The following is a 27,997-nucleotide window of genomic DNA, read 5'->3' as shown; positions in this document are numbered from 1 at the left end:
GGACAGGGCACACCCAAATCCCTCCATCTTAGAACCCCTGACCCCCATGCACAGAATTCCAAACCCCCTGTACAACATACAAAACCCCCCTGTACAGTGCTGTAAAATTTTTCCCTTCACCCTGTGATTCCTACTACTGTGCTACTTAAACTTTTGTGGCCTGTAATTCTTTATATAAGGTTGGCAATTGCTCCATGAATTAAGATTGAATTTCCAGGTGTCTTTGGCTTCCTGCCAGGGTCTCCGAGCCCCTGCCAGGGCTTTGAGACATCCAGGGCATCCAGAGAGATGTCCCGGGTTCCGACACCCGGCCGCGCAGGAACCAGGCGGGAGAGGAGAGACCCGAGCACGGCGGGAGGACAGCGCTACAGCCGCCAGTGAGAACAGGGTGCTTCCCTCTAGCAGGTTCTCTTTTCGTGACCATGCTTCGCGTGGAAATATTGCTCCCTGGGTCGGACCCTGAGCCCGCAGGCAGAGGGTGAAGCAGCACGGAGGTGCCACAGCAGGACGGCTCAGCCTACCCTGCCCGGCCGCTGAAGCCACACGGTTTACAGGGCACTAAAGGGTCCCAGCTCACACAGGGCAGTCACCACTGGGGGCATTAAACCAAAGTTTCCTTTCAATGCTTGTGTCTTACCTTTATTAAAGGTGTTACAGAACAATAGCCAGAGCATGCCAGTTTGCTAGCAAGGAGGTTAACAGTAGTAGAGAACAAAGGAGGATAAACAACTTATTGACAACAGATTTCTCTATTTCTTTCATTGTTGTTGTCAGACAGTGATGCTGATAAAACAGGGAAAAATTGCCCCTGGAGGATCAAAAACATCTCTTCTCCAAGTGATCACAAGCTTTTACTTCACAAACTCTGGAAAACTGTTTGGAAAAGTTAAGACATCACTGTCACTTCAGGAACTTTCTTCCTTTTTGGATAGCTGTCCACATAGTTTACAGACAAAGCAGGAAATCTTTTACCAAACATCAGTAAACTTGCATTTTCACAGTAGCACTGGGGGGGAAAAAAATAGTCTGTATCTTGCTCAAAAGGGATGAAATGTAACCGAACAACCTACAGCTGTAGGTCTGATTCTTTAAACACATTCTAGTTTCCAGCTTACAGTAGAACCAGTCCAAAAAGACAGAAATCAGCTTACTTGGCTTCAGAGGACCTTACACAGTGAGTGAGGCAAATGTTACCAGGGCTGCACTTCAAAAATAGAGTGAAGAAGTTTTACTCATCCACCATACCGTTTATTTTCTAGTATCAGTAGGTGACCATCTTTAAGGAAGTTGAGGGATAAGAATTGAGGAATATACCAGCTGCACTTTACAGATTAACAGCCACAGAAATAGAAAGCAACTATACAATCTCAGGGTTTCACAAAACTAGTTTCATTTGTAACACTTGACGCAACAAGATTAACTGCAACAAGTGAAGAGAGCTACATCTGTAAAGTGCTATTTTTGTTAAAAGTGGCTAAAAAAAAAGCACATCTACAACAGATTTGGGTACTTGGTGGTGAGATTGTCGATGTCCTCTAAGTATTTCATTTCAAGCTCTGTGTTTTTTGATGAAATTGATGAGCCCATTTGTTGAGCTATCATGAGATGTCACTGGAGCATCTGACTCCAGTTCAGGCTCAATTTTCTTGGCAAGTTGTTTTCCAAGCTCAACTCTGCATTTATAAAAGCAGGAGAAGAAAGAAAAAGCAATGTTAGTGCTAAAAACTTACATTATTTACTATAAGCCATTGATATTAAAAATACAAGCCAGTAAAAAGTAACTTCCCAGTGAACATGCAGTTTTACTCCTCAAAAATTACTGCTGAGGTATTCAATTCAGTGCCATTCATGAAAAACTGGAGTTCTCATTGTTCCTTAGCTGAGCAGACAGCTCAAATTACAGGATGTCTAAGGGAACATTTTGTTTTCAAAGTCAAGCAGAGTCTTTTCACCTCAGTATTCATTTGTGTTATGCAGCCCGCCCCAGTGCAGAATGCACCCAGCTGGCTCCTGCTCACCATTGAACATGACAGTGCTCAGAACTCTGATTTGTCACCCAAACCATGATCAGCTGAGCTACAGCCTGGATGCATCCCCAGCACCTATCCAGCAGTTACAGTCCCACTGTCTAAGAACCTAGGATATTCCAACAGCTGCAAGAAATGAGGCTGGTTCTACAGCATCCCTACATTCCAGTTTTGGATGCCATTCTGGAATTTCATGTGTAGCAGTAAAAGCTGTACATACTCCAACCACATCCTGATCTCAGAGTTTATAGCAGACATCAGCTTGTATTAGACACAGTCCACCATTTTCAGGTTCTGCTACAGTATTTGGCTATAGAATATGCTGTGGCAGCACAGCACCAAAGAATGCATACAAGACCATTCAGTGTAAACTGGTAGTCACACCTGTAGAGCAAGTGTACCCTTCAGAACAACTCCTCACAGCATAGGCAGGCTGCACCTGAAAAATCTTATTTCCCAATGCCTCTACCTAAGCCACACAGTATGCTCACAGTTCATATTGCTACAGGTGAAAGAACCTGATTAGCTCCTGACTAATTTTTAAGTGACTCAGTGACAGACTCCTCCAAGCTGCTGTTGCACACATGGAGCTCCAGCACAGCCCTCAGTCACAGATGCAGCCTGCATGAAACCAAGGGCTGCTGCATACAGACCTCTGCCAGGAATGGTGTCTCTCCAGCACAGGAAAATGAAGAGGTAATCCATCTTTTGCTCATCAGATGTCACTCAAACTGCCTACTAATCTAGAGGTAAAAATTCTTTTTTCCACACTATAGGCAAAACATTTTCCTTCCTAATTCTCAGAGCATGTGTTCAGCCTGCTTGACTGTTTTCCTCACTACTGCATCTTTTTTACATTCATAGTATTTTTCTAAATTCAGAGGTCCTTAGCCAAAATTGCTATTCTACAAGTCATTATGCATTATAGCATGGTAACCTATGCCCAGAAAATCTGTTCTCATTTGTAACTATCCCATAATCATGTGCTCCAAGTATAAAACCCTTTTGATTGTCTTTTCTCTAACTCATGACAGATTCAAGAATCTGTCAAGAAGTATACAAGAAACCAAGGAAACTTACCCCCACTGGTCATAGCTGTTAATGTCCCAGACAACTCCTTGAACAAATATCTTGTGCTCATACATGGCTATAAGCAGAAAGAGATTTATCAATAAACTTGATCACAGTCTTCATTAGAATTCAGAGATGAGAAATGTATTTACTTACCAATGATGGCTCCCAGGGTGAAGGGGTTGAGTTTTGTAAACATGATGGAATTGGTTGGTCGATTTCCCTCGAAGACCTTTCAAAACAAGAGATATACTTGTTACAACATAGTAGGTGACAATGTATCAGAAACTTGCAGATTTTGTCTTCTTTAGAGTCCACACTGGACTACTCGTATTAGCAGCAAATATAAAGTCCTGAAAGTTTTAAAGGCCTTCAGCCATAAAATTCTATCATTCCCATTTTTTTTTACAGACACAACGGAAAAATGTGTCTCCAAGCACCATTGCTGGCCACTGTGGGCTACAAGAAGTAACCAAAAAGTCACTAGCCCAGGGCAGTGCTGAGATAGCCCATGATTCCAGGAACACCTCCAAGGCTTCAGAGCCAAAGTGCTGCCCTGCCAAGTGCCCTGCCAAGGTGCCATGGGTGCCACCCCATCCCGGCTGCCCTGCCACCCCCAGGCACCTTGTGGGGAAGGAGCTTCTCCAGAGCGTCCCCGCTCAGCCCGGCCGCCTGCAGCTCCTTGCGAGCCTCGTCAGCCGTCTTCCCTTTCATCAAGGCCTCCGTCTGAGCCAGGAAGTTGGCCAAAAGGATCTAGCAGGGAGAAGCAAACACAAGTTACCATCTGCATAGCTGGAATACTGGTACCTGGTGCTTGAGCTCATACCAAGACCTAGTATGCCTTACAAGTCAGTTTAGCACTGTGTCAGTAAAATAGGTATCAGTTTTAATGCTGTGCCAGTAAAATATGTATCAGTTTTAGCTATTGCTTCTTAGCTCAGAGAGCCAGGGGACTTCGTTACTATTACTACACGTACTAAAGTACATGTATCCAAAGATAACCAGGACAGTTCTGCAGAATCCTGCTCCTGCTGAAACTGGCAGCAAGTGTCTCAAAGGCACCAGAGGAGCCAGGACTTCACACAGCCCTTTCACCTAGAATAATCTATAATTTTATATCATTCTACACCATCTCACAGAGAGCCAAGTGCAAGGATTAGTCAAAGGTAACCCATCCAAGATGTATTGACTCACCTGTATGCAGGAAAATCCCCACAGCTTACCATACACCAATCCCTACCAATGCAGGGCAAGGTTCTAAGTTATTGCTCTCTATCCAACATTACCCTGCAAATTTTTTTGTGTTTTTGTCCTATCTGAAGACACAATAAGTTTTTCACAGTCAAATGAAGCCTTTTCTCCTCTTCTTTTGTGAAGCCATACTTAAAGTTTTCACTTGTATTTGGTCTTACTAGACAAAAGATTACTATTACACAATGCAAATAGCACTTGTAATCTGAAATCATGACAAGAGTGAAATTCAGAGACTAAAGATACTTTTTGTGAAGTATGTAGTAAATAGTTAACCTGAACGTGTTCCTACCCTTGGAAGTTAAGAAAAATCTTAGTTAATTGATAATCCTTAGTCAGATGATAAACTAAAAACTGGACAGGTTATAAACATTTTGTAGAAGGCCATCACCACAGCCATACCATTACATTCACCAAATGTTGTTCTAGAATTTAATTCTTGAAAGCTTTCTCAGAGATGGTGCCACATCAGGTCTGAGAATTTACTTCTTCCTACTCTCCAATAACTATATTCCTTCAAATTCTTCAAGGAATTTTAAACACTTAATTGCTCAACTCTTTCCAGCTTCAGTAGGCCCACAGGAAACTGACAGCACTGAGCTGCCTCAAGAGCTGTCACTGCAATTGCTTCAAGAATAAAACATACCACTGCACTACATATTACATATAACTTGCAATTATAATCTAGGTATTTTAAAATCTGTTGTGAATGTTGACAGAGCTTTTGTGTATAGTTTCAAAGGGACAGTTAAAAATACCATATACTGCAATACCAAGTAAGCTTCAGCACCTTGACCCACAAGCAATCTGGCACCCTGACAAAGAACTTACCTTGTGATGCAAGCCATTTCTGATGGGGTGCTGGGTCTGCACTGGGATCAGGAAGTCACAGGGAATCATGCGAGTTCCTGTAAAAAAAGCCAGGTAACTAACTCTGCATCAGGTAAGTCTTAGAAAACCTTCACTTCTCACCCCATTTTCATTGCTGGCAGACTCAGTCATTTTTACAAGCTTTATAGAAGAGCGTATTATTTGCAGCAAGGGGAAGTAACAATACAGCTCAGGAGTTTCAGCCTTTTTTCACCTCTGCATTGTAGTTAAAACCTGCATCTTGTAGCCTTCACAAGCCATTAATTTAAAACCCCATAGCAATGTGATGCTATGTTAGATAGGAGCCCAACCTCTGAACAAGTGCAAACTCAGACTCCTGCAGCCATTCAGACTAACTCCAGAACAAGGTATTTAACAGTTTGCTTACCTTGGTGAATGAGCTGGTAGAAAGCATGCTGCCCATTGGTGCCAGGCTCTCCCCACACAATAGGGCCAGTGCTGTAGTCCACACGAGAGCCTTTCTTGGTAATGTATTTGCCATTAGACTCCATATCACCCTAAAGAAGAAAAGGGCAGGATCACTCAGTATCAGTTTCCATACATACTTCAACAACAATAAACAGTGCTTGTTTATAGAAATTTTCTAAGCATGAGGGATACAGCTGATTAATTTATGGACATCAATATAACAGTCATACAAGGAAAAGGTCTTTAAGTGAGGAAATAAGCTGATATCGATCTTGGCACCAGGCTCTGGTGGCAATTGATGACATGCAGCAAGTGACTGCAGTTTTATCTCACACATGCATTGGGGATGCTGAACCAGGGCAGAATCTTATCTGCACTTGGCTGGAAGCTGGGCTGTGCCAAGCCCTACCTGCTGGAAGTAGGCGGCGAAGCGGTGCATGTACTGGTCATAGGGCAGCAGGGCATGGGTCTCACAGCCATAGCAGTTGATGTACCACACGCCCAGCATGGCCAGCAGAACTGGCACGTTCTTCTCCAGGGGGGCAGTGTGGAAGTGATTATCCTGCACCACACAAAGGAAAGTTACACTTCTGACAAAGCAACTGCCATCCCTCCCAACTCCTACATTGTTTTCATTGGTATGTTGATCCAATGTGAGCTTCCCACAAACTGTCATTTTAACATCATTGAGGAGGATGTGGGGAGCTGAACTTTAGAAATCAACATGCCTTCTGTTTTCTTACTAACAACTTATAAAGAGGAACAAATCTGAAATGGGCATCCCACACTCACCATCCAGTGGGCTCCTGCAAGCAGACTCTCAAAGTTGTCAAAACCTAATAATGGAAAGAAGTCAGTTTGTATTTATTATCACAACTCAAACTTGATTTTTCCTATAGAGACAACTGTGAAACAGTTTCAATTCCTTGTATGCTGCAATGCTCCCAACCACTAACCGAGTTTAAAGCTTCACTTCACCTGATATTGCATCCCATAAGCCAGACATTCACTTATTCTTAAAGCCCAGACTTCAGAGCAAGTCCAACTTCATGAAACATAATTCAAAAGCCTTTGCCTAAAATCCTCATTCAGGTAGAATGATCAACTAGAAGGAAAACAGAGGCCTTTAATACAGAGCCTACTTTAAGGCCACACAGTTTTTAGCAAGTCTGAATACTTAACAACAGCCACTGGGAGACGCATCTGCCAAAAAAACAGGGCAAGGCCAGCACAGCAGGGATTTCTGCAACGGTGTGAGATGAAACAGCTCTAATAAGATATTCTCAAAGAAAAAGGCTATCCCTTCCTTCCCTGTTCTCGCTAACAATTCACCTGAGCTTCCCTTGCTTTGTAGTTAGAGTATTTAAACCTCCCATTCCCTTGCCCAAATGAACAGTTTCACCAAGGCTAGTCTTTCTTGAAAGACAGAAATCCTGATTCATACACAGCAATTGGAAGGTGAAGTGTTTGGACTCGAAGCAGCAGCTCTACCTATGGTCTGAGGCCAGCTGTGGGAGCTGAGGGGTCTAAGAGGAAGAAGAAGAGATAGGCTGGCATGTCAGCAGTCAGCACCAAATCTGTCTGACAGCAGCAATGAACAGTTTATTTCTGATGAAACAGTAAGTGCCTGACTTGTTTATTTTGTTCTTATAATAGGTTTTTCTACACATGAAAACTCCTATTCATATAATTAAAAAAACACCAAACCAAATGTTATTCTTCTAACCCCAGTCTAAGGGAATTCTAACTTTTGCCTAGAAAAATAAATGACATTACAGTTTCAGACTTTAAACATCTGAAAGCAGCGATGAGGGAACAAATGCAATCATCAGGCCCTCTAGCCTAGACAAAGTACTGAAAACAAAAGGAATTAACAGCAGAAGGACATAGTTAACAATGCTAAACAGAGCTCATATGCAGAACCAGAGACAGGACTTTAGTGTGTGTACTTACAGATACTAAATACCCTACTTCAAGTTTAGCAGTGTCAGATGTAAGGTCTGATTTTCAACACTGACAGAGCTTTACATAAATCAGGCACTTTTGGCTATGTGACTAAAGCAATTCAATTTGTCTACTTGTCCCCAAGTATGGGGTAATTTCCGAAGCTGTATTTGTAGTACTAAAATACCAACATTTCCATTACATTCCAGATAATTTTTAGCATCCACATCCAACCACTCAGAACAGGCAGGTAAACAGTATTTGCCCCAAATCTGATTTCACAATCCACTGTTGTTAATGCACTCCATAGTTACATTCCTGAAGGAAACAGAGCAATTCTTGGCATGGTGACATCCCAGGAATACCTACCAATATGCAGGGCAATGGAGAGACCAATGGCAGACCACAGGGAGTAGCGACCACCAACCCACTGCAAACAAGACATGGCTGAGACAGAGAAGTGCAAGGCTTTTACATTCAAACTATTAGAAAACAGCAGTGTGTGTTTAGACTGTTCCCAGCAAAATCAATACTCTTTGTGGTGACAGCTCACTATATATATAGTGCACCCTAATGAATGCCTTTTTTAAGAGTCTAAAGTTACCCTACTTGTCCAATTTTTATAACATCTGTTAAGTAAATAGCTTGATTCCAGTTCACTTCCAAATCCTGAATTTGTAGCTTATATAACTGCTTTCATAATATCAACTCCTATACAGGGAAAGTCTGCTTCAGCAAAATTCTGACACTTGGGAAAGGTAACATTCCAAATAACTTCTGAACAGCAGCTCATTTTTCAGGCAATTAGTCAATGAGACATACCAACCTGTTTCTAATTAAGTATAAGGACCAAGACTAAGGGCAGTATACTTAAAATATGCATCTGCTACAAAATCTTCGATCAGGCTCCCATTTCTGATGTCTGACCTTTAGCAGGCCTAGGTTATATACCATAGACACCAACAGGCAAATGTCACAGCTTATAATAACCACTTGCATAGAGCAATAAGCCAAGACTATCTCCTGTTACTCAACAGCACATTAGACAGCCAAGAACATGGAAGACTGCTCTTCAGACCTTTGAGTGGAAGACTTTAACAGAAGGGGCAAGAGTTCTCAATTTGCCTTTTGTTAGGGGTTTTCAGGTATTCCAGTGCACTGAATACCACTCCTATAATTTAGGAGTTGCTGCTTTAGAAACTGCTTTTGCAGTTTCAAGACATCTATCTGGAATCCTCTTACTTTCTTCAGAAAAAGCTAACAGTTAACATCTACCACATAATATCAGACATTTACTTACATCCCAAAACTCAAACATGTTCTCTGGGTCAATTCCAAAGTCTTTAACTTTAGGCTAAAATAAAGATGAAAAAACACCATCAGTAAAACCAACAGTCATAAAAAGCTTTACACCAAGCAAGCAAATACAAGTCTGATATCTATAAAATAAATGATCCTACAACTACATCTATTTTTAAAAATGCACAGCATCCATCACAAAAACTACATTTTCATTTCCAGAAATAACTATCACTACTCACTATTACAAATCAATGACATACATTCATTTTCTGATGAAACTAAGTGGCAATACAGTTAAAGCTGGACTGACACTCAGTTTACATTTACCAGAACCATAATGTCAGTCCCTGACACCCTGTCAATGACTGCAGTGTTCTTTTAATTACTGCCAATCTCTCTACTTCATACTTTTGCATGAAGCACTATATCACAGTGTGCTCACCATAAGCATTTTTCAAAGTGCCTGCACTATTTCAGCTCTTACCTGGAGTTCAGAACAACATCTGCTTATATAACTGCATTCACACACAACTTAAGAAATTAGAGGTAAAACTCATTATTAATAAGTAATTTCAAGCACAAGAGCTCTTGATTTCAAATTTAAAACTCTAGCAGAAGAAGCACACATCTACAATCAAAGTCCAGTCTTAGTATAGCTCAATACTCTAGAAGTGTTTCAGTTACTTTGAGTAGGAAAAAAAGGCTTCCATTCAAGAGGAATGCTAAAATTTGGTATTCAAGCATCTTCAAGGATAGGCTTCCTTGCTAGGTAAGGTAAGGTTGCCTTAAAGGTACACAGGAAAAATTAACTAGATTGACTATACTTACAGCATTGGTAGACAAGGCAACAAAATGCTTGGCCACAGCTGAAGGCTTAACAAAAATAAACACATAGTTAGATCTAGAATGTTGACTATTTTAATTTCTGGTTATAAAGCTGATCTGCTACCATTTAAACAAAACAACTGATGATCGTCAACAACGTTATTAATTTGAAGTCATGTTATTCACATTCAGTGTGGGATTTGGCAGCACATCCCAAGAGAACATTCTACTGATATTCCCATCAACCCCTCCAGCAGCAATCCCTCTAGAGAGGCACATCCTCTCCCTCAGTGTTACCAGCCTGGACACCACCACCACAGCCCTGGAGCAGATGGAGCTCAATGTACACCCACCACCCTTCCAGCCAGGGGCAAAAAACCAAGAATTACTGAAAAATGCCAAGCTCCAGAGTCAGATGTCAGTCTTTCAGAAGGTGTTCTGATAAAGATGAGTTGTCTGAACAGTAGTCTAAGGAGGAATTTCAAAGCCCAGCTTTCAAACTAAGTACAGCTACCCTAACAGGAACAGATCACAGACCATCTTAATTACCTGAACCGGCAGTATCTGTTTTTTTCCTTTAAGAGTTTGAAATAGGAGAAGAATGAGCCAAATACAAGGTTTCTATTCATAGCACAGCCATCTGCCATAGAAATGTCAGTGTATTGGTCCAACCATAGCTCCATTTCTAGTTTTTAAAGACTTGGCAATAATTTAAAGGTAGTGCCACATGCACTAGTCTTTTTTCATTACTAGTGGTTCTACCAAATTATTGGTTAGCTCTAAGCAAACACTACACTCTATTACTTAACAGGCAAGATTTGGAGGAACAATGCATGAAAACCATTTATAATGAAATACTAGTGGGTTATCACTTTGATTGGACAAAATAGTCTGTCATTACCAAAGCACTGAAATGATCTAAGTACATCATTTGCTAAGCTTTTGTTTGGGCTGTTACTGGCTCTGCTCCAAAGCACACAGAATGACCAGGAAGAAATTGCACAACAAAAACTACTGCATTCTGTTACTCAAGCTACACATCTCAGACTTACATCATTAGCAGCACGCAGAAACCACTCTTTGGCTGTTTCTGCATTAGTGATGGTTTCCTGCGTGGTGAAGGTCTGCACAGGGGAAAGCAAGCAAATAAGTAAAACAGTGTTCTTAACATGGAAACAACTTCAGGTTACTAAAGCATCACATGTTCAGATAACCAGAGCAGAGTGATTCTACGTGTTCATAACTCAGCTGCTGCCAGATTACAGAAAGAAGCAAGCTTATGAATCCAGTAAACACTACTATTGCTAGATTTACCCATCTGGTTTTAAACTACTAAGTATTATTCCCCATCTCCTCCTGCCTTCCCATTCCCCAAACTTTTTTGCAAAAAAAACCTTGAGACTAAAGTTGTCTACTTTAGTCTTTTACTAAAAAATTAGTTTTACTGTTCAACTAGAAACAAATTAATTGAACATCTAAACAGGATAACCCAGCTGGACTGTTCTATTGTTCTTCAATTCCTACTTTTTCATGGAAGAGCACTCTTTTGCACTCTTTTCTGCCAAGACTCTTCTTATAATTTTTCTTTTGCTGATTAGAGGAAAACATTTTCCTGCTTTATGAAGTGTGCACAGAAGTTCAGTCATGCAGTTTTGCAAGTATCTACAACCATTCTGATTTACTCAGCCATCAAAATTTAGCTTTAAGGGTGAACACTAGATTCCTCCTACTCTCATCCATCTCCAGAAATCCTTCATTATGAAACATAAGCCTGTTATGGAAAGAAAAAAATGCCATTCATCCTCTTCCAAATATATCCAATTAGCTAACTACAGTCTGGCAAACAAACTCGAGTGTTACTTTTTCAATCTGGCAGTTTTCTAAGCCTTTGAACCGTGATCCCTGGACTCAATTATTCCAAGTGACCATTAGTATTACTTTGTGCAGTTTCCTTATTACTCCATAAGCTGTTGCTCAGCTGCAGCAGCACCAAGATAAGATAATGAGCACTGTGCAGAGACAGCCAGCACTGCACATGTTCATTTGCTGCAGATTGTCTCCACAGCTGAAAGGTTCTACTGTGCTTTACAAACCAAGGCAACCCAAGTTATGTAACCATGAAGTTTGTCTCCACCTCTTTGCTCTGCTCAGACAGAGGCATTCCTCAGAGGGAGAGGGCTGCTGGCAATTATTGCTTACAGAGTAAGTGCTGAGCAAGGCAAGACTTAAAGGCAGCTACTCAGTCTGCAGTCAGAAATAGGTGTCATCTCATGAAGCACCAGCAGGCTATCTTTATCTCTTTAAGTAAAGCAGCTTAGCATTTATCGAGCTCAAGGAACTCAACACTTAAGTTATTTAGGTGAAGGTATTGTGACTACCCTGTAAAATGGAGATTCTTAAAGTACATGCAATTCATTAATACAAAAAACCAGAACATTTAACAAGTACACTGTACTTTAAAATAAAGGATCAAAAGTCCTTTAGGAATGAAACAATACCCAGAATGTTAAAGAAATAATTACATTGGATCCTACATTCCACCTACAGAGAAATGCAGTAAAATAAACTTTTGTGAATAAAGCTAAAACTTACATTCACTGAGAAATAAACCCCAGACAACATGAAATTGTTCATGCATCTTATTTATGTTAAGTAATTCTCAGCATTTGACTTACAGATCCCCAAGTATTTCAGCAGCAACACAACCTTGCGCTGCAAGTTTAGAAAGAATCACAACAGGCCTGTTTAGAAATAATCCACACTGTAAGTCCCTGATCTAGCTATTCTTGTGGACAGCCCTCCCTCCTGACTGCAAACTCTTTATCAGCAGAGCAAGCCAAGGCAGTGCCTCTGTCAGACATACCTTTGATGCAATGATGAAGAGAGTAGTGTCTGGTTTGAGTTCAGCCAGGGTTTTGGCTATATGAGTACCATCAATGTTGGACACAAACCAGACACGAGGGCCTCCCTTGGAATACGGTTTCAGGGCTTCAGTTACCATCAGAGGGCCCTGGAGAGAAGGCACAATTAGACTTTATCCTCACTGTAAGCATGTACACAAAGATGGGCAGGGTGTATAGAGATCAGGGGCTTACCAAGTCAGAGCCACCGATGCCAATATTGACCACATCAGTGATTGCCTTTCCAGTGTAGCCTTTCCATTCACCACTACGGACCCTCTGTGGCAAAAAAAAAAAAACCAGCAAAACAAAACAAAAGACGCAATTACTATTTTACACTTACACTAAAGCTACTGATGCTAACCCAAGACCAGGAAACAGGCTTTGATTTCAGGTATTGTTATAAAATGTTGCCAAAGACAGCTTTCAAGCCTCTAGACTTTAAGGCCTACATTTAGAGCTACCTTCCTAGCTAGACATTGTGTTATGTCTAAGACAGAAATAAAAACACACTGCAACAGGGAGCACTTAATGAAGTTAAAACTCTCCCCCTACTGTGTGAACTGCTGTAGCATTTACAGCATTTGCTAGGGCAAGAGACCTCCACCCAAAAATGATTAAATCTGGGCATTAAACTATGTGCAACAAATATTCAAACCTGAAGCTGTTCTTTAAGTGTCTTCAATTAGAAAGAGCTTCACTAACTAAACTGGAAGACAGTATGAATAAAGCCACAGAGATAAGAGATTTAGTGGCAAATTAAACATCCTCAAAGCTTCTTTCTTGCAAATATGCTTTGCATTAGGATTTATTTCTGGGCTGCACCTTAACAGCACATGGTCTAAGTTCCTGCTCTATTCCTGCTCTTTAAGCATCACTGTTTTGGAACTGAATGTCCCAAAACAAAATTCCAATCATTAAAACTCTACATAGAATGCATAGGTCGTAGATGATGGACAAAATTCAATCTGTTCCAATCACAAAAGCAATCTTTCTGGTATCATGAATACTTCCAAGTACATTCCCCAATTCTAAAGCAATTTTTCTACACAGCACTTAGTTATGCTGGTACTTGCTCTCCTTTGCTACAAATGTTTAAACTTTCCATTTTTCCAAACAGAAAATCCACTTTTAGTAACAGCATTCCTGCACCCCATAGATATTGCCACAGTCTTAAAATCCCATCTGCTAAGCCAACTGAAACCACTGTCTTTGTTAATATTTTTAAAGAAATTGCTTAACATGATTTTTATTTTGCACAGAAGATACATCCGCATGAAAGTGATGTTCACAGGTTCTGATAATTGAAACCACAGAGCAAACAAGAGGATGGCACCAGTGAAAACTCTTGTTTTGCACTACCAAAACCTTAATCAGCTAGAAATTCTACAGTGTCAGACACCACAGAATTTCCACAGCCATTCAAGTCTCACAGCATGTGAATAAAGTACCAGATCCACACCAACTGGTGTAAGTTATTGTGGTTTTAGCATTTATCATTAAGAACAGAATGCAAGCTCATTCTGCACAGGTTAGAAGTATGAGCTGGCAGTGAAACAGGGCATTACCACCTGGCTAAGACTCACAACAGCAACCAAGCAAGTCCAGGTCCTCACAGCCTTGTTTAAAATGCATTAAAACTACCCAGGTGGGTATTCTGCAAACAGAACAGAATCACAGTAATTTGACCTAAAACCAGAAGACCCTTAAGAAACTATTTAAGTAGAGCATAATCAAATTGCAATTGAGCTGGGAACTTCTACCTCCCTCCTGATTTTACACAAATGTTCAGAGGCAGTTTCTAACTGGTGCAGCCAATTAGTTGAAAAATTAGCAAGAAATAAAGTAATATTTGAATGGTACTTAATGATTTACAAGACATCCAAAGTACACACAAGATTACTGCTGAAGGAATAAAATCTAGGAAGCCCATTAAAGAAAAAACCCAATTGGAATCAGGGAGAGAAAAGTGAATCAATAAAACCAGCTCCAACTCCATGCTTGAGCCAGAACTACTGTAAACCTCAAAGAAGGACACAATAATTCACGTGAACCAGACTACAATCAATGCTTCACAATCCACATGTAAGAACCTGGTGGGTATAAAACAAATACATAAAAAATACTGTGGTGGCACTATACCTGACAGAAGTGTTTCATTTTGTCCAACACTTTGTTTACTTCTGGAACAACATCCTTCCCATCCACAAGGATTGGCACATTGGAGCGATTTCTCAGAGCAATGTGAAGCACAGCTCGGTTCTGAAACAAGGGGACAAAAATCAAATGAGGCTCTTTCCAAGTTACACCCCAGAGCCTCAGATTCCTCATCCACAAGGCAGTACAGTCATCAGGATTTAAAAATCCTTTACATTAACTGGAATTAGTAGAGCAGTATTTTCAGTGTGTATGCATACAAGCAGCAGTGGCTACCTCAATCACCCTCTCACTTCACCAACTCAGTGGAGGGAGTTTACAACAGCACAGTATGCAAAGAAATAGTCTGCCTGGGAAAAAAGGCTCAAAATCCCTTTAAAAGCATTTAGAGCTTGAGGTTCAGAATCCAGCAATTCTCATGACCCAGTGATCTTTATTTTGGCATGCTTTAGGTATATAAGAATGAAATTGTTTCTTATTGATGACAACACCAAAAAAAATCAATTACAACAAGCAGTTGAAGTTATTTTCTCAGGCATCTTCTCAATTATCCTGAGTACTCCATTTAATACAGGAAAAGAAATAATTTAAAGATTTGACAACAAAGGATACAATAGCCACATCCCTCTATCCACTGCCTACAATTAAATGCTGCCTGAACACTTGCATACCATATATTTGTAGTAGTTGTGCTGGAAGAAAAAATCTCTTAGCATGCACGATTTATGTTACTTCTCTACAGCTACACATAAGTCAAAGGACCAAAATCTGCCCTGTGGTTCGGCTGTTTAAGAGCTTAACAGTTTTAATTCAGAATGAAGGAATTAGTCAATACTAATGAACAAATTAAAAAATTAGTCTGCTGTACCTCATTGTTCCACAATGAGAGGCACTGTGAGACAAAGACAACACAGACAATATGAACTGCCAAGTTATAATTTAAATACCAAATGCTAATTCAAAAATCATTGAGTTTGTGGTTACTGACTTGGAATACAAAAACCTCTTTCACTTGCTAATTAAAGTATACCCACTCAAATTTGGGGTGAACAGAGAATTTCTTTTTTAGCACTCAGCCACGGAATGGTATTTGGTAAGTACTGCTCACTATCAGCCTTGAAGGATGCTCTGACTAATCAAGAGGAGGCATACTTGACCTGATCACCTGATCTCTGGTTAAGCAGAAGTATTCTCTGAACACCACGCAGGCTATAAAGACTGCCCCCATGTGAGTGGTCAGATGAGTTACCTTGTAATGCTCTTTGCACCATATCAAGCTCCAAGTTTTAACTTGTCTGGGACAAACACCTGGCAGTGACACACATGGATGCACTGTAAAGAACTTCCACATGAGCATATATCATGCAGCCAATGCCTGCAGCACCAAATACAGACAAGTCTAAAATACTTCAGACAAATATCCAAAGAATGTTCTAAAGCAGATCAAGAGTAGTGGACAAGTCAGTTCTTGCCATCAAGAAGCTCCCTCATGTCTTACTGCTTTAGGTTTATTCATGCTGTTTGACAGCATCCTGCTTAACATCTGGCAGTTTCACATTGTCCATGTGCTCCTATTCCAGAGCCAAACCAACCTGATCTGATATTCTATACAAACAAAAATTAGGCAAACCCCATCTAAGTCAACTTCTGAATTGGAAGGAAGTAACTGACAAACAGCCTGAGAAAAGAGGTGTTTGTAGACTTACATAATACATGAAGTGGTATCAAGACAGTAGGAAAAGAGGGAGCTAGCAGCAGAAACCAAACACAGAGTTGGATATTGTGTTTAGGTGCTTTCTGTTCAAATTGCACCCTTCTGACACTTCAACTGCTACACCTGCTCTCAATACACAACTCAAGTTGTGTACACACAACTCCATAATATAGTTAGAGATGGGCTAACCCTGTAATAATTTGTGTTGCAAGCAGCTAGTGAAAGGCAGTATGAGACAAAGCAACCCTCCAGACAGATTTAAGACTCCTCACCCTCTTTCCCTGCTTTCTTTTTTCAGTACTACATCTGCGAATTGAAGGCATTAGTACAGAAGGAACAGGAACCACTTCTCCAGTGAAACTGTATTTGTTTCTGCCTGTGCCTTTTCACAAACATGAATCATTCACAAACAATACAATGTCCAACTGCTGAGTTAGTTTAAGCAAACAGCTTGTGCAATAGCTAAACCAGTCAATAGCCAAGTCAAAGGAACTACTGGTTTCTCTGGATTTGCCTCAAACATATTAAGTAGCCATACTAAGCATACTAAGTAGCATTTTTAATGCAGACTAATTAAACCCACTGCACTGTGGAGTTCCCAGTTTTCATCCTATTTTTAATATCAGAAAAAGTACAGTTGGCTTTCTATATGTTTTAGTAAAGATTTAACCATAACTAGAACCTTCAGATTTACAGAAGGAGGAAGCTACTCATCCTCTTACTGAAATACAAGGCTAATTTCCCAAAACTGTTTATACTCTCAACTGTACTGAAAGACAAGCAGCATCACAGCCCAAGAGAGGTCTTAGACAATCCTCCCTTCACACCCTTTAGGCAGTTTACTAAGCTTTATGAACACTAACACTAGGCAAAAGCAGGTAAGGGATACCTGGAATGCAATACTCTGCTCCATGTCCTTTGCAAGGTCTAACTCATCTTCCTCTCCACAAAACAGGGAACAGGGGAAAAAAACCACCAAAATCTCTAAAATAAGATGTCCTGAAGGAAGGAGGTATTTTTAGTAAGTGCCGTAAAATTTTCTCTTGAAGTAGTGCAGCAAACATTACAACCACTCTGGATTTCAAAGATTTAAAGTAAGTTTTTTCAGACTTGGCTTACACAGACACAAACATCCATAATGGGCACAACTAAAGTGGAAAGAACCATGGACAGAAATAGCCTTACCTCAGTGAAGTTGATCTTCTCTCCACTAAACATGCGCTCTCTGGCACTTTCCACACCCCTTGACTTTGCCTGAGAAAGGTAAATATAGATTCCTCTTAAAATAGTGGAAGTCCACATGAATTACAAAGGTCCAGCTACATTAAAGAGTATGAACATTTAACACAAGACAGGGAAACAAATATTATGACAGATTGAAAGACCCACTAGATTCTAGGTTAAAAAAAAATTGTTTTCCTTTTTCAAGGAGAATATTATTTTCCTTTTTCAATGCAGACATGCATTGAAAAACAGCTTTGTAACTCGGGGCTAGATGACAATGCAAGAATTTGAATCCTGCCAAGACTAGTAAACAGATGCCTTTTATCTTATATGTTAGCTAGTGTTTATAAACAGTGCTAGAATAGTGAGTTGCAGGTAAAAGTTATTTTGTTTATTAATGCAAGATTTTAAATAGTTACCAGTTCAATCAGCATTTTCATCACTTCTTCTGTAACAAGGTTCTTGGAGTAATCCAGTAAGATATCCCCATGGTCAGTATTCAGGGTCAAGCTGTCAAAACCAACAGGTTGTTTAATTGTACATTCCTGAGGGGTGACTGTTTTAAGGGAGACAATGGTAACTCTGCTATAGATTACAAAAATAACGGGAATCCTAATTAGATTAACTTAGTAAAGAAGAGTGACCAATTTGCCCAAAAAGTTTCATAAAATGACTGCTTTTTTTTAAAAACCATGTTTTTCACAATCTGAATTACCGTGTCCACTTTCTGCTTGTGAAAACCCAAACACTATTAAGTATATTTGATGCACAGTTGGACAATCACATATTGTTTCCACCATCATTCTCTAGCAATAATCAGCTTTTTCCTAATATATTATCAGTAAAGAGCTTTTCACATTCTTCTGCTGCTGGAAAATTAAACTGTCTTCCTACAGGTCCTGTCATTCTTTCACACAGAGACTTGAACAAGCCTAATTAAAAATCTATACAACATCATGAACAAATATTGTCAACTACTATGCAGAATTAAGCCCCATTTGTGCATGGTTTAGTCTCATAGTCCTCATTGATTCAGTGGAGGCCTCCAAATTATTTAACAAATTATCTGCAAGCTACAGCCTGACAGTCAAAATACAGGCACTTGTAGGTTCACATCTGAGAGGAACCACAGCAATGGCAGCCCAGCAGAACCCAAGTGAGCTCATTTGCATTTACATCCTTGTGTCTATGTGATAGGTTCTGTAGTTCCTCTAGACCTTTACAATATTGTGTTACCAATTTCTTCTTTGCAATAATTTCCAACTGAATCTACAGAATTACTCTAACTGAAGAGGTGAATTCTGTAAGTCAGCCTTTGATAAAAGCACATCTTACTCTCCCTGTTGCTCCACACATACCCCCAACAGGAAATTGCAGCCATCTAAATTCTCAGTGTTTCTGCCCTGTTTATTGTTTCCCCTGCTGCTTCTTTCTCAATACCTGAGCAGAGAAACATGCTCTGTTATTTTAGCCACCACACATGCCAGAGACTTTACAGGGACACACCACAGGATAATTGCTATTCATACATAACGTGACAGAGCAGGCAAGACTCAAAGGAAGAATGGAGCTGAACTCACAATAACAGTAATAACCAGCAAGGCCTTAACATTTCAGTGGTTTCACTTACTGTTAGCTTCATTAACTGCTCATTAACAGTAACATCCTTCTTATGGTCCTAAAGTAGAAGTGTGAATAAGGAAAGGAAGGTGTCTTCAAGCACAGTCTTAGAACCATGTTTCTTTAATAAGTGAGAACACAGACAAGTAAGGAAAAGCAGTATCAGTGCTGTTAACCACCCTTCTCAGCAGGCTGCCAGCAGCAATCCTGAAATCCTGACCACCCAGCACCAGGATCCCTGGAATAGGGCTAGCTAGTGGAAGGACTGGTTTGGCTCACCTACCACAACTGTTACTCAGATACAGCACAGAAGAAAAAAAAAAAAGAACAAGTCTTCAATATTTGATGCAATTTATTTCAAGATATCTCAGACCTGAACACATTTCACTAATGATACAGCAAGACCCTCAGCATACTAATACTTCTTCAGTTTAGAGAAGCAGAACTCTTGAAATTCTCTTTCTACATTAAACTGCAGCTGATAGCCTCTCCCAGTGTTCTACTCCACAAAGAAAAGGATTTCATGTTTACTCAAAATGTCTTCCACCTACAATTCATTACTTATATATATATATGAATGAAAATCAATCTCGCTACACCTAGAAGGCAATATCTCATGAAATTATGCCTGGATTCAAGCCACTGCTCATTTGAAGAAACTCAAATGTGCTACCCAAGACTTTCCAGGCAAAACCAAATCAAGTAATGGCTATCAGATTTAACTTCCCACGCACAAGGTGGAACACAGTGTACAATGTAATCCTGTGTTAAGCCCTTATGGCAAGGGATCCATGCAGCCTTTGTGAGAACAGAAGCCCCAAGCCCTGCAGCTGAGCTGTGCTCTGCCCAAGTACCACTCTGCAATGCAGAAGCTCGTGGCAGTGCTGCTCAGGGGGGACAAGAGCCTTGTCACGTAGGCCACAGCCACCTGGAAGCGATGCAGCCCTTAACCTGCAGCATCTCAATGATTTTATCTCCCACCTCATTTTTCATTTACACTTACTCTCCAATTACTCTTATCCTTGACAAGGGACAAGCCAAGCAGCAGGAGTGTCAATCTAACACTCTGTATCTGCACCAGGGGTACCTTTCTCAGCACCCACACATCTCTTACCTGCTGAGTATTATGATTCATAATACATCACATCTCTTCTAACCCTTTCAAAACCAGCAGTTTCCAAAGAACATTGTTCACTGGAACATTGAAACGTTGATAAGAACTCCATTCCTATTAGGCCTTACCTTACCACCTTGGGTGGCAAAAAAGGCAAAGATCTCTTACAGGCATGGCTACACTCCTTACCAGGAAAACAGCACCTACAAATTCTGAACTAGGAAAAAAATAGGTCAAAAAAGAAGAAAGGATCTTTTGGTATACGTATTTGAGAGGATGCAGTCAGCGAGTATAAGGTTCTTCCAATAATATTAAATAGACACTTGTGCCCAGATATAAAATACTCAGATTAAAAACTATTCACCAGTCTGAAATTCCTTCAGAACCAATATCAGGAAGCACTTTCACCTGGGCAGCGTTTCTCTTTTCCTTCTAAAGGAAGGAAGTCAATAATTTTACAGCAGCATCTAGCAGAACTTAACATGTTCATAAATCTTAATTTCATGTGAGGGAAGTTGAAAATACTCAGGACCACGTGGCCAAACCTCCAGACCATGGTTTGCAACAGATATTAACTATAATCCTCTGGTGATCTGGCTCAGAGCAGTCAGCACTGGTAAGAGTACCAGCAAAGCTATCAGCTCTGCAATTGTACTTTGCTATGAGGAAGTTCTCCTGGACTACAATGAGATGGCTTTGCAGGACACAGGACTGAAATAAGTAAAATAAAGGATTAAGATAGATGAAGCTAACTGAAGACACTTCAACTGCTTACTTATGGGGCAGCACAAAAGGACATGAATTAGAGGAGCTATTTGAAATAAATAACCTCAGTAAAGACCATTTCACCAAAAAATACTGGAGATAAGGAAAACTTGCAATGGGAACTAAGTCCATTAGTGAGGATTCTAATTTATTAAATCTAACCAGATTTAATAAGATATTACTGATCAATTTCTTAAAAACATAAAAAAGTCCTATTAAAAGGGCTCAGTACTCAAAAAATTTAGCATAATTTTTCCATCGATTCAAATGGTATTTTATCTCATGTATATATATATATGAATGATATGCGGGACTTCATATACAATCTTTAATTACAATGTAAGCATTTTCTAATGAGCTCAAAAGGGGAAAAAAACCCTTTACACAGGACAGCAATGAAAAGCATGATGCACGCAACAAGTCTTATCACAGCACTAGAATGGAAGTCAGTTTATCTCCATTACTCAGGCTCACTTGAAAACTCAAATCTGGGATGCATCTCAAATTATTAGACTTTTCCGACTGCTGCTATAGTACAACAACGTAAGCACACGCGTGCCTTCTCAGCACGGTCTCCAGCAAACAGCAAATACGCGTCCCACTTCACAAGATGAAGGCGCTGAACGCTATCACGATGCCTCCACTTGTTACTTCCTCCTCCCTGCGCTGCAAGGCATCGCTGCAGCGAGGGCCAGACCCCCTCACCACCCCCGCTGTCCGGCTCAGGGCAGGGCCGTAGGGGGCTCGGGGGAAGCACGGCCCCTCGCGATTTTATCGGAGCTTATCGTGACTAAGCACGGCGTGCGAGAGGCGGCGAGTGCCGCCGCACAGTGCGGCTGTGCGAGCGCAGCGGGCGCTGTGCTGCCCGGCACGTACCCTGCTGCAAGGATGAGTCAAGGGCAGGCGGCGCGGCCGCCCCTGGGGGCTGCGAGGAGCTGCCCCCGCCCGCGGCCCGGCCCCGCCGCCGCATGTGCCCGGGCCGCCATCGGCCTCGCACGGCCCCGCAGGGCCGGGCACAGCCCCGTGCGCCATCCGCTCCCGCTCGGGGCTGCGCGGGGGCAGCGAGCGCGGCGGGGCCAGGCGAGCCCTGCCCGCCGGGCCCGGCCGCACCGCGCCCCTCGCGGCCCCGCTGCCGCGGCTCCCCGGGCCTCGTACGCCCCAGGGCCCGCTGCCCCGCTCGGCCGTGGGGCCGCCCGGCCTCACCTGAACTTCTGGAAGCGATCCTTGTCGGCCTCGAAGAGCTGCCGCAGGACGAGCTTGGAGGAGTTGGCCTTGTGCCACTCCGCCAGCTTCTTGAAATGGGGGTCGCCAGACAGCGCCATGTCCGCGGGATGAGCAGGCGAGGCGGGATGAACGGGGCAAGGCAGCAGAGCTCTCGCCGCCGCTTCCGCTTTTATAGCGGCGACGCGGCCTCCTGCGGCCGCCCCGCCCCGGCCGGCCCGGCCCGGCCCGGCCCCTCCCTGCGCCGCGGGATTCCCTCCGTGCCGCGCCTCACGGGGGAGGAGCGGCCTGCGGCTCCTGCGCGGGGGCGGCGGCGGGGACTGGAGCCGGAGCTGGGGCCGGGGCCGGGGCCGGGGCCGGGGCCGAGGCCGAGGCCGGAGCTGTGGCCGGGGGGCCCGAGGAATGCGCAACGCTCCCGGTTGTACCTTCCGCGTGAGGGAATCGCGGTGTGCCCGCCACGGCGCAGCGCTGCCCGGAGCCGGTGTCCGCCCGCGGCTGTGCGGGGCCGCTGCTCGTGCGGGTGCCCGGTGAAACACCGTCCCTTGTCGGGCTGGTTTTACCCCGGGCCGGTCCTGCGGAAGCGCTCGGAGGCGGCCTCAGCACCAGCGTGCAGGGTGCTGCCCTGCATCCCAGACCCCTGCCCGTGTCCCCTGGTGCCAGACCCCTGCCCGTGTCCCCACATCCCAGACCCCTGTCCGTGTCCCCTGGTGCCAGACCCCTGCCCGTGTCCCCACATCCCAGACCCCTGTCCGTGTCCCCTGGTGCCAGACCCCTGCCCGTGTCCCCACATCCCAGACCCCTGCCCGTGTCCCCTGGTGCCAGACCCCTGCCCGTGTCCCTGCATCCCAGACCCCTGCCCGTGTCCCCTGGTGCCAGACCCCTGCCCGTGTCCCTGCATCCCAGACCCCTGCCCGTGTCCCCTGGTGCCAGACCCCTGTCCGTGTCCCCTGGTGCCAGACCCCTGTCCGTGTCCCTGCATCCCAGACCCCTACCCGTGTCCCCCTTGCCCTCATCCCCGTCCATCCCACCTGGCTGAGCTCTAGGCAGGCCAGGGCAGGCAGAGCAGCAGCTGTGCCATCCTTGGGGGCAAAAGCTGTTCTGGGCATAAAGCAGGATGTTGTTTAAACATGGGTGTATAAAGGAGTTTGTCAAATTCCAGAGATTGCATTATGCAGCTTAGGGGAGCAAATCCCAGTGAAATCATGTTTTAAGTACCTAAGCCCCTTTATGGATCTGGGCCCAAATCAGAGTCACAGAGCATGAACTTGACTCAGAGCACTAAAATCACAGCCCAAATCTTAAGCTGCAGAACCAGCATCTTGTCCTTGTTGCAAAACAAAAAGCATTCATAATTGATCCTTAGCAAAAGTCCTTCCATACCTCACTCTTGCTTGTTTCTAAGGTTTGCTTTTTCAGACTTAAAATCACTTTTTAATAGATGAAAACAATTTTCTTCAGCAAAATAAATATTAATCACTTGACATATTCTCAGGGTTTTTTTTACATTTTTGGAGGCCACTCTCAGCCTTTCCAGTCATAGGTTTGGACAACTTCATCAAGACAGAGCTGCTTCTTTCATGCACCCAAATCTATCTGGCCATTTTTCACTGCATGTGGTTCCCTGCAAGCCTTCATCTAAGGCAGGAAAATAAAATGGCAAAAATTAAACTTTGGAGTTGATTCCAGAGAGGAGAACACAAGTGCCCAGTAAGTCTTTAACATGACATATCATGCACAGTGCCATGTCACCTTTACACATTTTCCTTCCTGTCCAAGACCTTTAGGATACAACCCTGAATAATCACAGACTCCTGTTCAGTCAGAAAATGTAACCCAGTTGTAACCTGTGATGTAAAGTTCTTTGGCTTAATAAATATCTCCTATTAGTCATACGGTCAGAGAAAATACCCTTTTTAAAAATGTTAATCTTACTGACAGCATTTGATATTCAGCCATGAAACAGGCCTGAGTCACCTGTCAGATTTCTCTCAAATCAAGGGAAGCAGAATTCATTAAAGTGTTCTTACCACATCCCTATCAAATCCAGAGATCTCATACACACATTTTCCCAACCTTTTCTGCTGTTATTAGCAGTAGACATTGTTCTCAGAGCACCTTCATCTCTTTCTACTGATCAGCCAAAGGCCTGCCATGTTTACGCACTAACAGTCCCTTCTCCTGCAGGTCCTCCCAGCTATCCTTTTTTAATTGATGATAATGTCTCAATTTTGCACCAACTTTTTCACCTTTATTATTTCAAAACCAGCAATTCCCATCCTGCCGTGTAAAATTTGGATGGTGTCTGAGCTGTTACTCTCTTCATGTTCAGGATTTCACAGTCAGGTTACAAGACCTACTATTAGCTTCTTACTGCTCTGATCACAAGAATTGTTATTATTGAAATAGTTCTTTCCCTTTTCACACAAAATATGAATCCCATGGCCTTGTGCAACACAGCTGCTCAACTGTATCTCAGTCCAAGGATGAATTTCAATTCATTCATTTTTGACTGAGACACAGGTCTCAATTTTGTTTCCCTTTCCCTGTCTTTATCATAGTCCTTTTTGAATTATCTCAAAATCCTCCATATCTTAAACCTCAAAAATCTTCAAGTTTATCTGACCCAATCCCAAAGTAAGCAGGATTTTGTTAACTTTACATTCCAAGCCTACAAGCATTCTTATGCTTAATTGTATCAGTGCAGGAACTTATAGGTTCAGGTAATCAGTAAGGTGATTGATAATCTATTGATTCTAGTTAACAGTAGGAACAAATTGACTGTGACATCACAGTCACAGGTTTGGTAGCCTGGCTACCAAATCTATCTTCTAGGACACTGATTTGTTTACCCATTACTAATGTGCCTGCTGCTCACATAATGTATATTCCATTGTCTTTCTTTTGTAACATTTTATTCTAAGATTTTGAGATATTCTTTCTCATTTCATTAACATTAAATTGTATAAATTGTCTGCCATTCATTTTTTTTTCCTTATAGACTCCTTTTCATAGAATCCTTTGGTTCCAGCACTTTCTTACTTCCTCTCTTTTTTTCTCTAGAATGCAGAGAGTTCTAGAATTCAAACTATTCCTGCAGCAGACTATGCAAATTTTATGACATCTGAGGAAGATAAGCAGGCCAAGGTCCTGATTCTGATTCTGAAGGAGCACAGGACAAGGTTTGTCTCTCCATAAGCTGTGCAGCAGCTGAGCAGCACAGGGACAGCGAGGCCTGTCCCCAGTGACAGCACCAACTGATTTCATTTGGAGGTACAAGGAAGGTTTGGCCTGCGTGTTCAGCAGGTGAGCCAGCTGTTCCTTTGGCACCTGAGAGCTGTCACACCCATTTCCCTCAGGATGATTTTAAGGCAGCTCTAATGTAGATTAAAGCAATAACATGAAGTCAAGGCAAGCCCTTATCTCACGGAAGGCAGAGAGTGTGAACACAGTGGTGCTTCAGCTCCTGCAGGATAACCCACTGAAACACATTCCCATTCCAGAAAAGGCCAAAGGCCACCACAGTGAGGGATGACATCCTTTGGGGCTGAAAATGGGCCCTTCAGTAAGGGATATTCTATAATTGATGGACGTCAATTTTGTGGCTGATAGGGTACAATGGTGGATTTACCATTCCACAAATGCCAGCCTCTTTAACAACAGCTGCACAATGACCTACTTTAAAAAAAGACACGTGAAGATTCCATTTTGGAAGACAGCTGCCTAGAAATTAATATTTCCAAATTAATGTGGAGAGCCTAAATACTACTGCCTCAGGCCCTTGTGCCAGAAAGGTTAAGTACCACATTTAATAGATAATCTCTATGATTAATTTATCAGAAAGGACCAAGTGGCTAATTTACCCTAATTGAAATTTTCTGGCATGATAAAAAATTTTCATATATAATTCCACTTCCATTTAAATCCATTGTACTAACTTATTACACAAAAGCAAACAAAACTACAGTCTTGAATCCTGCTTTCTTCTTCCGGTAATGGAACAAAATACTTCCATGGCCACATAGAAAATAGTAGAATGGATTTTCCTGAGGATGGACGATAAAAAAGGGATCAAACATTCAAATCCTATTTCGAATCCAGTTCCTGGTTTCGAAGACAAAAATGGGCCCAGATTTACAGAGGGCTTCACAGTCATCAGCTTTTGTTTTTAGCTCTGGGACAAACCTGGCTGTATCTCACTGTGGGGAATTGGGTGGAGTAGGGCTCACTGAGAGCACTTCAGAGGGATTGGAGCAGCTGTGGGGCAAAAGCACAGCCGGAGGTCAGGGGACTGTGTCACTGCACTAGCCCAGAAATACCTGAGCTGCTGGTCTATGCCTACATCTGTAAGTATTTCTGATAACATGTGTCCTGCATTTTCAAGGCTGGGATGTTTTGCAAGGAGAGGTAATCTTTGTTCCCAGACTGTGATGTTCGGATACACACTCCTCTTCAAATGTGGCACAGAGAGAGCAAACTTTATGCTAAGCACAGGCAGGAAGAAACTGCTCTGAATTTAACTTTGCTTGGTAAATAAGTTCGACAACATGAGGGGGAAAAGAAATGGATACCTGGCACATGCAACAGTGGAGGAAACTTGCAAGGGGAAGAGTAATGCTGGTCTTATACAGAACAGAGAACAGCAGTTACCCATTTCCTTTGGGCCACGAGGTGATTTGTGTGTGGAAAATGTCACATACTGTAAGATCAATGTCTCCATTATATCCATGTTGTCATTTTTGTGCCTGGGCTTGTCTTTGCAGAATACTTTTTAAGGCTTTTTTGGTGGTCAGGAGAGCAATCACAGGTGGTGCTTACTTTGGTTAAGGCTCCCACTGCTAATTCTGTCTGTGTTGTATTGCTTGTCTATCGGAATTAATATCTGTATGGAATAATTGTTTGGTTCTAGTAACCGTGTGGTTCATAGAGTCCTCATAATGACTTTTGATTCATTAGATAAAAAAATATTTTGGCATGTCCAGGTTTAGGAGACATGGATATTGGTGGACCTTGGGCAGAGTTCAGCACTCCAGGACTTTGAATTCACTGTACAGATCCTTGCCACTCCTGACACTTGTGGCAGAGCAGTTCCGTGTGGCAGTGCTGAGAAACTGAACCTCTGCACGGTTCTCTGGTGAGTCACTGGGACTGGGACTCCACACGCCCAACCCCAGCTCTTGCACCACTTCTTCTCTACTCAAAAGTACAGCTGTCAATTAGATCCGTGATAGGTAAACATGTCTTGGCTAGGAAGTAGGACTGTGTTTTAAATACTCTTTATCTATCACAGGTTTTACAGGTTTGAAAACTCACGCAGAGAAGTTCTGCAGATTATTCTCTACTTTCCCCCTCGGAGGGATGGGGGATTATAAAATATTCCTGTTACAGACCTGCCGGGTGTCCGCAGGCTTTGCCCTGGGAAGCAGCTCCCGGTGTGGAGCAGGGTGAGAACAGTGCGAGCAGGGCTGGAGCCGCGGGCCCAGCCGTGCCCGGCAGGGCAGGGCAATTCCTGCGGGGAAACGCCTCCCTCCGGGAGCAGCCGGGGGAACCGCATCCAGCGAGGCGG

At 42.5% G+C, this 27,997-nt stretch overlaps 1 protein-coding gene and 1 long non-coding RNA gene across 3 annotated transcripts; one reads left to right on the top strand and one right to left on the bottom strand.

Moving 5' to 3' along the window:
• Positions 1–612: 612 nt before the first annotated feature.
• On the bottom strand, positions 613–22,665 carry GPI (glucose-6-phosphate isomerase). Its single transcript, XM_064386943.1, has 18 exons — positions 22,417–22,665; positions 18,134–18,224; positions 17,676–17,744; positions 14,762–14,881; positions 12,815–12,898; positions 12,583–12,729; positions 10,772–10,843; positions 9,723–9,767; positions 8,893–8,946; positions 7,962–8,022; positions 6,441–6,484; positions 6,058–6,210; positions 5,608–5,737; positions 5,181–5,257; positions 3,723–3,851; positions 3,255–3,330; positions 3,108–3,174; positions 613–1,673 (listed from the first exon to the last, which is right to left on the bottom strand). Exons 1-18 carry the CDS (start codon positions 22,533–22,535, stop codon positions 1,550–1,552), a joined length of 1,662 nt encoding a protein of 553 aa, XP_064243013.1. The 5' UTR covers positions 22,536–22,665; the 3' UTR covers positions 613–1,549.
• A 1,313-nt stretch (positions 22,666–23,978) lies between these two features.
• On the top strand, positions 23,979–27,910 carry LOC135279626 (uncharacterized). Of its 2 annotated transcripts, none has more exons than XR_010346856.1 (3): positions 23,979–25,314; positions 25,495–25,737; positions 27,414–27,910. It is a non-coding gene; the product is annotated as an uncharacterized LOC135279626 (long non-coding RNA). The 2 variants fall into 2 exon arrangements; XR_010346855.1 differs by having other exon boundaries at positions 25,495–27,565; positions 27,722–27,910.
• The last annotated feature ends 87 nt before the right edge of the window (positions 27,911–27,997 follow it).

This window comes from Passer domesticus, chromosome 12, assembly GCF_036417665.1.
Source record: "Passer domesticus isolate bPasDom1 chromosome 12, bPasDom1.hap1, whole genome shotgun sequence".
Classification (NCBI taxonomy): domain Eukaryota; kingdom Metazoa; phylum Chordata; class Aves; order Passeriformes; family Passeridae; genus Passer; species Passer domesticus.
Note: the sequence above shows the minus strand (reverse complement) of the source record. Positions and strands in the feature narration are given on the sequence as shown.